At 42.0% G+C, this 14,652-nt stretch overlaps 1 protein-coding gene across 1 annotated transcript in view; it reads right to left on the bottom strand.

The window, feature by feature from the left end:
• Positions 1-7,820, bottom strand: part of SPMAP2L (sperm microtubule associated protein 2 like) — a 45,204-nt gene extending 37,384 nt beyond the window's left edge. The window contains exon 1 of the mRNA XM_045815918.2: positions 7,319-7,820. Within this exon, the coding sequence (XP_045671874.2) occupies positions 7,319-7,820 (502 nt within the window). The remainder of the gene's footprint in view (positions 1-7,318) is intronic.
• Between the last annotated feature and the right edge of the window lie 6,832 nt (positions 7,821-14,652).

The following is a 14,652-nucleotide window of genomic DNA, read 5'->3' on the forward strand; positions in this document are numbered from 1 at the left end:
ACTATGTCATAAAACATTAGGCATCTGCTTTTTAAAAAAGAATGAGGAAACTCTATATGTAGTTATATGGGAAGATATGCTGTCAAGTGAAGAGTGAAGAACAGGACAGCATGCACTACTCTTTGATAAGAGAGGGGGAACACACACATAAGCTTGTACTATTTTCTTGTATTTATATAAAGATAAATAGAAACGAATAAAAGTGGTTACTTGTAAAAGGGGAGAGAGGGGACAGGGTGGGAAGGTGACACTTCCTTGTAGTCTTTTAAGATTGTTTTGGTTTTTTAATCATGTAAATGTCTTACAAATTTCAAAAAAGTTTTAAATTTTAAAAAAAGTTTTACTCAATTTGATTTCCCTCCATACTCCCACACTTGTCTGAGATTCTTTCTTTTAAATCACTTCCCTAATCCCTTATAAATCCAAATTAAGGGGCGCCAGGGTCGCTCAGTCAGTTTTGAGCACATCTGACTCTTGATCTCAGCTCAGGACTTGATCTAAGGGTCATGAGTTCAAGCCCCACAACGGGCTCCATGCCGGGCATAGAGCCCACATCCATCCATACATATATACACACATACATAAAATCCAAATGAAGTACTCTTAGTTCTGTATGCTTGAGATTAAATATTTAATCTTTACTTCAGCCTATTGTAGGAAAGTACCTTAAATGAATACTTTGGTCCTATTTTTTTCTGAGCCTTTCTTCTCCATCAAAAATAGAGGTTAGTATTGTCATTCAACTCAGAACAATGAAGTGACTGTCCTGTGGGATACTCCGATCTACTTTACTTTGTATGCTATGTGGATGTGTTATTGTTATGGATGTGTTTAGCCTCCCCAACCACACTGACAGTCCTTCAAGGATGGGATCCTGTCTTACTCATCTATGGTTCAGTGTCTACATCCTGAACATAGTAAGTGCTTAATAAATTTTAACAGTGACACTGATGATTAGATGATGATACCTTAGTAAGGTAATAGATGATGGGCCCTGTTCTGTAATAAAAATTTTAAAAATATGCACACAACCAAACTGCCATGTGTCAGTCATCTTTACAGCCCCACAGGACACAAAGAGTGCTTTAGTAGATGCTCAGCAAATGTTCGGTGGATGAAGGAATCTTATTGAATGAACAGAAGTATGGTGACATGCTGACTAAATATCTCCTAAATATTATGCAAATATGCTAGATGCTTATTAAGCCTTACCAAGGGAACTAATGTAAAGACAGGATTTTTAACAAGGAAAATCTAAAATCTAGAAAACAAATTGATAAGATAGGAAATTTTAAAGTAGTATTTTCCAAAGCAGAGTTTGAGAACTTTTGAGAGAATGTCATCATCAAGCTACATCAGAGGGGCTTACTTTAGGCATCATAGACAGGGAAGGCCCTCTTAAGAGCTAGGCTTTCCCACCTTTTAAAAACACGGAGTGGCAGAGAAAGACAAATACCATATGAGTTCACTCATATGTGGAATTTGAGAAACAAAAAAAATGAACACGGGGTGGGGAGAGAGAGGAAAACCGCAAAACAGACTCTTGATTATAGAGAATGAACTGATGGTTACCAGAGTGGAGGTGGGTGGGGGATGGGTTAAGTAGGTGATGGGGATTAAGAAGGGCCCTTGTTGTGATGAGAACTCTAAGTGCTGAGTCACTAAATTCTACACCTGAAACTAATATTACACTGTAAACTAACTGGAATTTATTTTTTTAATTAAAAAAAAAAATTTTTAAGTAATTATTTCAAATGTGGGGCTCAAACTCACAACCCAGAGATCAAGAGTCACATGCTCCACCAACTGAGCCAGCCAGGCTCCCCATAACTAACTGGAATTTAAATAAAAACTTGGAAGAAAAATAAATAAATAAACAAACACAAAATTAATTAATTAAAAAGGAAAGAAAAAATAAAATAAAAATGTGGACTGGGACCTGAACAGGAATTAATCATGACAATCCTGGAAAAATAATAAGCATCTAGGGAGAGGAAACCACAAATACAGATTCTGAAGCAGGGGCAAGTACGGGATTGGCCTTTTAGAGAACAGAAAAGAAGCCAGTTATGACTGGGGCACAGTAAGCAAGAGGGATTGGAAGGGAGTGAGGTCAGAGGGACCATGGAGCTCTAGAGACCCCTGCAAAGGTTTCGTTGATCCTAAGAGCGATGGGAAGCCACAAGCAGAATTATATAGTGAGGGTGCCATCCTTACTTTATAAAATAGCATCCAGTTTGATCAAGCCAAAAAAAATCTACTTTGTCCCTGACTCCTCCTCCTCCTTCACCTTCAAATCAAATGTATCCAATGCCAGCTGTTAGTTTTTCTATTTCTTGAATTAATTTATTTGCATTGCTACACCCTCATCCCAATTACGGCCATTTCTCACCTGGATTTTTAGATGAGCTTCTCGAGTAGTCTCCCTGCTTCTACCTTTGTTTCCTCTGCAATCTATTTGGCAATTTCTGGAAGCATTCAGTTGGAGGAGGGAGGGAGGAACAAGATTGGGAGAAAAATCAAGACTTCTATCTCAAAGTATATTACTTTGTGATGCCTATGATATATCCAAATGGAGATGTCCAGTAGGCAGTTTGAATACATGAGTGTGAGACTCAGGAAAGAGAGTAGAGCTGGAATATATAAATTTAGGAGGCAGTAGTACAGACATGCTATTTAAAGCCATAAGTGTACATACGACAGCCTGGGAGGGAAAAGTAAAAAAAAAAGAAAAAGAAAAAAAAGAAAAGGGGTCAGGATGGAGCTCTTTAGAGTACAGGAAAATAGGGAGGGCTCAGCAAACGAGCCCAAGAAGCAAGCAGTCACATAGGTGATAAACTGGGGGACTGTGGTGTCACAGAGGCCAAGACTAAGAGGTATATGTTTCAAGAAGGGAGTGGTCAATTGTATTAAATGCTGCCCAGAGGTCAAATAAGATAAAAATACTAACACCACTACTAAGAATGGCTAACATCTACTAAGCACTTAGCAGTACCACAATCTGCTCTAAATGCTTTACAGATATTAACTCAATTAATTTTCTTAACAACCCTAAGGATAGAGAAGGAACCACTGGACTTGGTGACAGAGGCTGAATAAAGAAATCCTTCATTCAACAATAATTGCTAAGTCCTAACTTGTTCCAGGCACTGCTTGAGGCATTGAGGATGAAACGGTGGAAAAGACAAAGGTTTTGCCCTCTGTGAGCTTAATATAAACAGTAAACAAATACACACATAATACTGCAGAATCAGTTAGACAAGTACTTTAAAGAAAATGAGCAGGCTAGAAAGTGTTCTTTTTAACAGAGTGATCTGGTCTATCTTCGTAAGGTGACAAATACTTGAGCAAAGGGTATCCTGGCAGACGAAAAGTCAAAAGAAATGACTGTGAGGTGGGAGCAAGGAGGCCATGTGGTTGGAGAGCAGAGATGGCGGGGAGATGGTGGGACATTTGGATGGAGAGGCAGGTGGGAGCCAGATCATGTGGGGCCTTGCAGGCCTGCTAAAGACTTTAGATTACAAACTATGTGAGATGAGAACCCCCTCTGGAGACGTGAGAGCAGGCGAGTTGCATATCATTTATGTTCTAAGATCCAAGACCACTATATGAACAATAAACTGGGGGGGACGGGGAGGAATGGGGCAAGAGTGGAAGCAAGAACATGCTGAAAGCCACTCTAGTGGATCAAGCAAGAGATGATAGTGACTTACAAAGATGATGCAGCTTTAGATGTTAATAAGTGCTCAGTCACAATATATCTCAAAATTGAGGTTTGCTGATGGTTTGGAGGCTGAGTGTAAGAGAAAAACAGGTGTCAAGAATGACTCCAAGGTTTTTTGGGGCGCCTGGGTGGCTCAGTCGTTAAGCGTCTGCCTTCGGCTCAGGGTGTGATCCTGGCGTTATGGGATCGAGCCCCACATCAGGCTCCTCCCCTGGGAGCCTGCTTCTTCCTCTCCCACTTCCCCTGCTTGTGTTCCCTCTCTCTCTGGCTGGCTGTCTGTCAAATAAATAAACAAAATCTTAAAAAAAAAAAAAATGACTCCAAGGTTTTTTGATTCTAGCACCTAGAGGAATGAGTGGTGGTACCATTTGCTGAAATGAGGAACAGTGAAGGAAGAGCAAGTTTGGGTGTGGACGTAAGAGTTCAGTTATGGACACATTCAATTTTACATGCCTACTAGATACTCAAGTAGGGATAGTAAATAGACAATTGGTTATAAAACTCTGGAACTCAAGGGAGAAATTTGAGAAGTTACCAGCATACAATTAAAGCCATGGAACTGATGACATTGCTTAGGGAACAAGGAAAGTTCTAAAGAATCTGAGAAAACTGAGCCATCACTCACTTCAACCTAGAGGCTGGGAAGAGAAGTTCCTGACTCAAAGAAAACTGAGTCAGGAACAACTGATGAGATAGGAGGGCAATGAAGGCAAGTAAAGAAGGACTTCCTACAAAGAGGGAGTGAACGTGTCCAATGAGTAAGATGAGGATGAAGAATTAACCACTGGATTTTGGCAAGGCAGAGGTCATTATGACCTCAACAAGAGCAACTTCAGCCAAGTAGAGGAGATGAATGTTAAAGTGGGTTCTTAAGAGAATGAGAAGTGAGGCTATGGAGATAACAACTGTTTTGAGGAGCAGAGAAATAGGAGTGGTATCTGGAGGGATACATGGGATTAAGGGAGGGTTTTTTGTTTTGTTTTGTTTTGTTTTTTTTAAGATGCAAGTTATTGCTGCATGTTCATGTGCTGAATGACCCAGTAGAGAAAATAAAATGATGTAGGAGAGAGATGGGCTAATTTTAGGAGCAAAGAGCTTAAAGTTAGATAGGATGGAATCCAACATACAGGTTGAGAGAATGGCCTTTAATAGGAATAAAGATGGTTCATCGATTATTAACAGGAGAAAAGGCAGAGTATATATATACAGATGCTGGTAATTTGGTAGATTCTATGCTGGAAAATGAATTGACAGGGAAATGTAGTATGTTTGCCGAGCAGCACTGAGAGCCCACTTGAATTTCAGCATTGAGAACCCACTTGAATTTCAAAGTCATTAATTTAAAATCAGTCAGCATAGTTTGTTTTTCTCTTGTCATTGTTTTCCAAGTGCTGGCAAGAATTGGATTAACTGGGCAAGAATGATAGAGGGAAAAGCAAGGGAGGTAAGGATATTTGCAAGGGAGTGATTCCATTAATGAACCGTGGACTATCAAGTGAGTAAAGGGAGACAGAGGACAAAAGGTAGTGATATATCATGAAAACTTAATAGCATCAATGGGTTAGAGGTCCTTTTGAAGCTGAAGAATTGATAGAGGGGGTACAAGAAGGAGTGAGTGAGTTGGAAAGATAGGACAGGGTTAGAGATTAGAGTGCTTGATAAAAAATTTTGGAAATGACACAGCCATTGACATTACAAAGGCTAGAGAAGTGGATGCCTAAAATGGGATGAAGAACACCATCATTCAAAGTGAGGAGGTCAAAGAACTGAGAAGCCAAGTGAATCATCCATATGGATACTGAAATCTCCATGCATTATAACAGGGTTGGTGGTGGAGAGTAAGGCAGTAAATCAGAGCAGTTTCAGTGGAGTGGAGGGAAAAGAAGCCTAACTAGGTGGGTTGAGGACAGAATAATGAGTGGGAAAATGGAGTAAGTATAGACAACTTTTTGGACAAGTTTTGCAATGAAAGAACAGAAAAATGATGGCTATGGTGAGAGAAGGAGGGGTCTGAAGAAGACATGGGGTCAAGGGTTTTTTCAGGATGAAAGGTTCTTGAGTATATGCTTATAGAGTACATGTGAGCATTCATGGGCTGATTCATTAGAAATGGAGAAATTAATTAATGGGATTATGGCAAGAACAAAATTCTTCAGGAGACAAGAGCGGAATCCAAAGCACAAGTGGAGGATTTTGCTTTTCACAGAAAAAGGCACAATTCTTCTTTGAAATATGTAAAAAGAATCCATAGGTGAAGATTTGGGTAAGGCAATAGATTAGTGGTAAGAAAATAAGAGAGCTCAGGGTGCCTGGGTGGCTCAGTTGGTTAAGCATCTGTCTTCGGCTCAGGTCATGGTCCTGGGGTCCTAGGATCAAGCCCCACATCAGGCTCCCTGCTCTGTGGTGAGCCTGCTATACTACTCCCTCTCCCTCTGCTGCTCCGCCTGCTTGTGCTCTCTCTCTGTCAAATAAATAAGTAAGTAAGTAAGTAAATAAGAAAATAAGAGAGCTCATGACTGTTTCTATTTGCTCAATAAATTGTGAGACAAAGTCTTCAGCTGTTTGGGGGTCAAAAGTGTAACATTTGGAGGAGAGTAAAGAGGACAGTTATCTTCTCAGAGATTAGGAGAACTAACTTACTAGGTGAATAAAGTGGGCTTGCTAGGAAGTTATCATGTAACCAGTAAGATGTGTGGTCATGAAATTGAAATAAAAGAAACCATATGATTGTGTGATTTTGTTCAGCAAGAGTCAGCTGCTCAGGTGTAGGCAGAGGATGGATGGTTTAACCAGGGCTGGGGTTTTGCTTGGAGAAGTAGCGTGGATAGCCAGAGTCAACAGGGTGGTGGAATATGTAGGTAAGCCACTGACAAACCGTAAAATGTAAGCTGATAAAGAGGAGCCAAGGAGAAGATGAGATTAAAAGTGGTCAGCTGAGGGACTGGAAGCCCAATATGGACAAAGAATTGTTTTGGGTGGGATCATCAATGAAAAGTCATAAGTGAACCCAGTGTGGTTAGAGCAAGGGATGTTAATACCCAAGACCCATTAGCCCTGTAAGGTACCTTGTGAACTTGGCGAGGACTGTAAACATTTAGTAAGTACACTTTGAATTTCTGCTTAATGAGTTCTTACAACTTTAATAATGTAATAGCTAGCATTTATTGAGTGCCACCATGTGCCAAACACTGACAAAAATATCCCCCTTCAAGGATCCCTCCCTTTAACTGGGGAGCAAAATATAGCATCTTAAGTGCTATAGTGGCATCCCAGAGTAAATGCAATGAGTACAGAGAAGAATTAAGAGGAGCTTCAAAAAGAAGTTACAATGAATAATCAAGGACATCTAGGAGGTCATCAGGTGAAGACAGGAGAGAGTGAAGAGATTCAGTTTCTCTCATTTCCCGGTCTCAATTACCCGTCAGAGTCACATACGGTCCAAAGGTAGATGACTGCAAAGCAGCGGGTAAATGACACAAAAATTACCGTTCTTTCAAACAAAGTGAGCTCTTGCATGCACACATTCACATTCAAACTCTCAGTTCTAGACAGGGCGGGGTGGCTCAGTGCCTTGGGAAGGGCCCCAACACCTACCGCTCAGGGAAGATGGCGGAATCCTTGGTGGGAACCTGGTCACCAGAGAAGGGGAGATCACCACGGCGGCAGCTCTGGGAAGCAACTCGGCTTCCTTGGGCTTGTGGGGCTCGCGGGGAGCATGAAGGTCCTGGGGTTTACGGGGTTCGCGAAGCTTACGTGGCTTGCGGAGTGCATGGGGCTCGTAGGCTTTGTGGGGCTCGTAGGCTTTGTGGGGCTCATAGGGTTCGTGGGACTCATAGGGCTTGTGGGGCTCACAGGGCTCGTGGGGCTCATAGGACGTGTGGGGTTCAAATGTCTCCTCGGCCTCATCAAACTTGTTCCATTGGTCTTGCTGGGTCTGCTTGTCGGCCTCTTCTGGTTCCTCCGGCCCCTCAAGCTTGTGCACGTCGAGCAGCCTGAGGACAAAGGGCTTCTGAAGGGCTTCGGAGGGAGCGGATATTTCTGTCGCGCCATGCCCATCTGTAAACGCAGATGAGCCTGAAACTTCTTCGTCCTCCATTGGTGCCCAGAAGCTCCGGCGGCGCGCGGCGCTGATCCTCGAAGCGGGACGCAGGCGCGCTGGGTGTCTTGCGCGGGACCCGAAGGGCTTGGGCTGCGGGGCGACGAAGCCCCGCCCCCTCCAGGCCCGGCGCTAGCAGCCCGGCCCTGCGGCCCTCCCCGCGCTTTCTCCGGTTGCCAAGGGGACGCGCCTGCCTCCAGGCGCCCACTCGAGCGTGCCGGCGGAGAAAAACCGGCGGGCTCCCGACCAGCTGTTCCTTTTGTTAAGGGCGAGGACTCTGGAGTGCTTTTCGTGGCTCAGGCCTTGGGGACAACATAGCAGCTTCCAGTCTAGCTGAGGTACCACTCGGGCCACATAGCCAGGTCCCTGTTAGGTTCAGGGGTTCTGTGGCGGCCGTTCTCCATAGGCCTTTGTTCCCTAATCATGCTGGGAGGGGTAATATTCTAAGGCCCTCCACCGCTAAGATTGACTTCCATCAGTTTCTACTAAATGCACAACAGTCATAATGTGGGTATGGGAGATGGGCGACACCAATATGTCATTTGATTCAAACTTAATAGGAAAAATCTCAAATTTAGATTTTTAAAGTTTTCTTCACATGAAGTTCTACACACAGACACAAAGAAACACTGACGGGATTACAAGAATAATACATTCATCTACAACTTGTGTCTGGTTACAGGGCACACTGTCTACTGTAGTGCACTATAAATCATTGTTTTTTATAAATCCTGTAATTATCTCACAATATGTGTGTGTGTTGATAGCATTAATTTGTTAGATGTGGTATCTTTTTTTAAAATAATTTTTATTATATTATATTAGTCACCATACAGCACATCCCCAGTTTTTGATGTAAAGTTCCATGATTCATTACTTTCGTATAACACCCAGTGCACCATGCAATATGTGCCCTCCTTAATACCCATCACCGGCCTATCCCATTCCCCCACCCCTCCCCTCTGAAGCCCTCAGTTTGCTTCCCAGAGTCCATAGTCTCTCATGGTTCATTACTCTTTCTGTTTACCCCCCCTTCATTCTTCCCTTTCTTCTCCTACCGATCTTCCCATTTCTTATGTTCCATAAATGAGTGAAACTACATGATAATTGTCTTTTCTCTGCTTGACTTATTTCACTTAGCATTATCTCCTCCAGTCCCGTCCATATTGCTGCAAATGTGAAATCGTTCTTTCTGATGGCTAAGTAATATTCCATTGTATATATGGACCACATCTTCTTAATCCAGTCATCTGTTGAAGGGCATCTCAGCTCCTTCCACGATTTAGCTATTGTGGACAATGCTGCTATGAACATTGGGGTGCATATGGCCCTTCTCTTCACTACGTCTGTATCTTTGGGGTAAATACCCAGTAGTGCAATGGCTGGTTCATAGGGTAGCTCAATTTTTAACTTTTTAAGGGACCTCCACACTGTTTTCCAGAGTGGCTGTACCAACTTGCATTCCCACCAACAGTGTAAGAGGGATCCCCTTTCTCCACTAGATGTGGTATTTTTTAAAATACAATATACCAGAATTTTTATAGCCCTCTTTTTGGCAACCCCCTCTCTCTTCTTTATCATTATTATACTAAGAGATACTAAAAGGTAAGTGATCTGGACCCTCTCCCAATCCCGAGGAGTGCTTTCAGCTAATTTTCATGGCCATGGTGGTGTGGTAGAGGAGAAAAGAAGTGGTAGGGTTTCCCTGATGTGGGTTTTTTGTTTTTGTTTGGGACAAGACACTAGAGATGTTCAAGAATAAGTCATCCGTCTAAGCATATGGTAAACCTAAATACACCATTTGCACAATATGGATATATTTTGTTTCACAGATGCAAAAAAGTTAAAAGAGAAACATTTTGGATTGTGGATATTATTTAGAAGAATGAGAAGAGTGTGGCATACATGAATCAGGAAATCTGCTCCCTCAGACATGATACAGACATGTGCAGTACAGTATGGAAATTCAAGAAGTATATCCCCAAAACTCGGGGAAATGAGAAATAAAGCTATCAGAGAGTTTTAACTCAGTATGTGAACAGTAAGGCAAGAGTTCTGTAAATTTACTTTAAAGAGGCACCCCTAAATCAGTACTAGTCCACCACTAAATGGAATGCCTTCAAATATTATATCCTAGTGGTTATGTCTATTCAAAAATTGCAGAGAGGAGCGAGTCCAAAGCCAACAGACTGCAAGCGTTACATATAGCTGGTTCTTCAGGCCCTCTTGAGACATCAACAGATCCATGCTCACCAGGCAACCTTCTGACATGATCCAGCTTCTCAGGGATTTTTCTTACTGGGAGAGACTAGGATCACACAGAATGAATTCTGGTCCACATCGCAGTTACATACTGGCATTCTGATTTTATACACCAATCTCATGAAACTGACTTATGTCTTTCCCAGGAGACATTTAGGAATCAATCTGGATTCTCTCTTTCCCTCACCCCCCTCCCTACCTCCAGTACATCGGCAACCAGTTCATCCTTCAAATGCTTTTCTTTCCATCTTTCACCAATGCCAGCCCAGGCCACCATCATCTCTCTGGATTCTGAAGTGCCCTCAAACTGGTGTAATGACAATTATGACTCTCCAAACTATTTATAATAATTCTCCAGCTTTGCACCATTGGATGCCACAGGATCTTGGTCCTTGCCTCTCTCTCTCCGGTCTACTGTGGGCTGTTCCACCTTTGCTGTCTACATTCCAGCCTCCTCAATCTTCTCTAACATGTCAAAATCTTTCCCATTTCAGCATCTTCCTACACCTGTCTCCATTGCCTGGAGCCCACTCTTTCCTCTCTTCACACACTGGCTCTTTTCTATCCTTCAGCTCTTGGCTTAAATATCACCCACTCAAGTTTTTCCAACCCATAGTAATTTTAAAAATGTTCCTGCCATTACTTTCTATCTCAGATACTTGATTCAACACAATTTATAATTATTTCATCTGCTTTTTTTGTGTGTGCCTCCGCAGCTAGAATATAAGCTCCTTAATGATAGGGACATTCTCTGCCCTGATGGCTGGTGTAAGCCCACGGCTGTGCTTAGTTAACATTCCTTCTATTTTTTTCCTATCTAGAATCCCTTACCTCTTCTAAAAGTAGACCCCGTTCTTTCTGTGGGGAACTCATTCCATATGGTTTGAGAGGGTTAATCCTTCTCCCCTCCCTCAGCTCGGAGCAATTTGGCCACAGGGATCACTATGTGAGCCCAGCAGAACCAATCTTCCCCCTCCATGAGATTTGCTGGATGGCTGCTTTAAAAGAGAGGACCCATTTTGCTCTGGGATCATGAGCTATCTGAATGTTGTAGGTTTGGCATTGAGAGCAATTCCTTGCAGAGGGAATCTGAGAATGAAGCCAAACAGAGGTTAGCAGGACCAAGAGATGGAGAGACAGCCTTGTTATCTTTGAACTCCTGAATCTGCCCATACCTTAGATTTCCTAGTATAATGAGCCCCCCAAATGCCCTTTTTTGGCACACACAAATTTAAGTTGAATTTCCATCATTTTAACTGCAAGAGTTCTGGCATATAGTCGGTGCTTAATAAATGTTGACTAAATCAATAAATGAAAAGACAGATCCATCCTTTTTTTAAATTTTTTTTTAATTTATGTATTTGACAGAGAGATTGAGCACGATTAGGGGGACCGAGAGAGAGAGAGAGAGAGAGAGAGAGAGAGAGAGAGAAGCAGGCTCCCTGCCTAGCAGGGATGTGGGGCTCCATCTCAGGACCCTGAGATCATGACCTGAGCCAAAGGCAGCACTTAACCAGCTGAGCCACCCAGGTGCCCGAAGACAGATCCATTCTTACTGTGCTAACTATACTTAAAGTTTCTGAGCCGGGAAGGCTGGCAATGGTCATTATTCTAAGGTAGTGAATGCTACCTGTGAGGCCTGTGGGGAAGACTGGGAGCCAGGCAGCCTCTCTGACAACATGCTAACCTGTCTTAGCTGAGTGCCATTTCATTAGAAACCCCTGCGTCATGTACCTTCCTTGCTAGCCTGAGAGCTTCTCAAGTCCCTGCTTTAATCATCCTCAGCATCAAGCAGCCGCCACCATGCTGGCACTCAACATCTCTTCACTGAGGGAAAAACTCCAGCCACAACACTTATTACCAAAATGTAGAAGCTAAAATCAGAATGTGAGAAAAACAAGACTGAACAGCGTTATCATCCCCTATCCCAAAAGCTTCTGGCATCACCTTTGAAATAGGTATCCAGGAACTTATGTATACCCCCAACGACCTTAGAAAACATAAGAGATAGAATCAGAGTTTAGGGCTGGAAGTAGTCTGCATTTGATTTAATCCTTTTCTAGAGTGAAGACCAAGTAAGACACAATATGGTTAAGGGATTTGTCCAAAGGCCAGTACTTGGCAATCTTTAGGGCAGGGTTTCTGACAATCCTGAATCATTGTGTGATCCAGTTTCCATAGGACAGATTAAGGTTTGTCTGACTGACCTTAGAAACCCAAGTGGCTCTTGTGATATGATACTGTTCAACATTACTCTGCAGCTCTGAAGATGAGAAAGCCAGTGACCTTAAAGTATCACTCTAACATCTCATCTCTCAGAGGGCAATTAACATTATGCACATGTATGCCTAAATTCAAGTATGTTCCATTTCATTCCAATACTTGATAGTGGAGATTTTGTGCTAACATTCAGAGGGGCTAATTCCTCTTCACTAATTTTTTTTTTTTTTTTTGCCACAAATCCCAAATTTTAAAAGGAAGGATTTGCAGAACAAATCCTCTTTTCATGGGGTGCCTGGATGGATCAGTCAATTAACTATCTGCCTTCCAGTTGGATGATCCAGGGGTCCTGGGATACAGCCCCTCGTGGGGCTCCCTGCTCAGCGGGGAGTCTGCTTCTCCCTCTGCCCCTCCCCCTCTCCATGCTCATGCTCTCTCTCTCAAATAAATAAATAAATAAATAAATAAATAAAATCTTTATTAAAAAGGGGAATAAAAAATAAAAGTTTTAATTTTACCTTCACTTATTTCTTTTCCAGTACTCTTCCTTTAAGTAGATCTGAATTTCTGACCTGTGTAATTTTCCTTCTCTCTGAAGAACTTCTAACATTTCTTGCAAAGCAGGTGTGTTGGCAACAAATTCCCTTGATTTTTGTTCATTTGAGAAAGTCTTTTTCCTTTACTTTTGAAAGATAATTTCACAGAGTACCGAATTCTAGGTTGGTGGGTTTTCCCTCTCAACACTTTAAATGTTTCACTCACTCTCTTCTTACTTGCATGGTTTCTGAGAAGTCGAATGTAATTCTTATCTTTGTTCCTCATAGGTAAGGTGCTTTTTCCCTCTGACTTCTTTCATGATTTTTTTATCTTTAATTTTCTGCAGCTGAAAAATTATATGTCTATGTGTAGTTTTGGGGGCATTTATCCTGACAGGTGTTCTCTGACCCTCTGGGATCTGTGGTTTGATGTCTAACATTAATTTGGGGAAATCTGCACAGTCATTATTGTTTCAAATATTTCTTCTATTTCCTTTTTTCTTTTTTCTCCTTCTGGTATTCCCATTACATGCATTTTACATCTTTTGTAGTTGCCTACAGTCCCTGGATATTCTGTTCTGGGTTGTTGTTGTTGTTTTTCCAGTCTGTTCTTGTTCTCAGTTTTGGAAGTTTCTACTGAGGTATCCTCAAACTCAAGAGATTTTTTTCCCCAGTTGTGTCTAGTCTACTAATAAGTTCATCAAAGGCATTCTTCATTTGTTACAAAGTTGTTTTTTTTTTAATCTTTAGGATTTCTTGTTGGTTCTTTCTTAAAATTTCATCTCTGCTTACATTGCCCATTTGATTTTGTATGCTCTCTACTTTATCCATTAGAACTCTTAGCACATTAATCATATTAGTCATCAAGTTGTTTTAAATTCCTGTTGACAATCCCAACATCTCTGCCGTACTGGTTCCAATGCTGTATATGGTTCTGATGTCTCTTCTGTGTGGTTGCTTTCTTGTTTTGTTTTGTTTTTTATTAAGTAGACTCCACTCCCACCATGGAGCCCAACACAGGGCTTGAACTCACACCCCCGAAATCAAGACCTGATCTGAGATCGAGTCAGACAATTGACCAACTGAGCCACCCAGTGGCTTATGGTATGTCTTGTAATTTTTCCTCAATAGCCAAGCATGATGTACTAAGTAAAAGAAACTGCTACAAACAGACCTTTAGTAAGGTGGTGGTGGGGTGTGGGAGGGGGAAGTGTTCTATACTCCTATGATTAGTCTTAGTCTTTTAGTGAGCCTGTGCCTCTGGACAGTGAACTTCACATGTGTGTCTTTGTTTTCTTCTTTGCTTATGTGGGACGAGATGGCTCGAATGGGCTGGAGTTGGGCATTTCTCTTCCCCAGGTTAGGCTCTGTTAGTACCCCAGCAAGTTAGGTTCTGGTTAACTAGTTTCCCCTGAAGGCAGGCCTTGTTAATAAAAACACAGTGCTTTGGTATATTTCAAATTGGTTCCTTTTTCCCTCCTCTGGAAGCACCAGGGGATTTTTCTCTAATATTTGCTGTGGGAATCTCATCAAGCTCCTAAAGATAAGTCTCACAAAATTGTAGGGACCCCACTGTGTCTGGATCACCTGGAGTTTTTACTCATAGTCATCCATCTGAGCCTCCAGCAGTTCGTCAATTACAGTTCTGGTTTTCCTCCCTTGGCACTGGTTCCCACAGTTGTTTCCATTCATGAAGCTCTGCTCCAGTAAATTTTCTCTTCTTGGTTTCTTCAGTCTTGGGGGCAGCAGTTTGCCTTGTGTCCTCGCCTTTTATGGATCCTCGAAGAGCTGTTGATTTTTCAGTCTGTTTAGCT

This window comes from Ursus americanus, chromosome 8 (assembly GCF_024610735.1).
Source record: "Ursus americanus isolate L20-20 chromosome 8, mUrsAme1.1.p, whole genome shotgun sequence".
NCBI classification, from domain to species: domain Eukaryota; kingdom Metazoa; phylum Chordata; class Mammalia; order Carnivora; family Ursidae; genus Ursus; species Ursus americanus.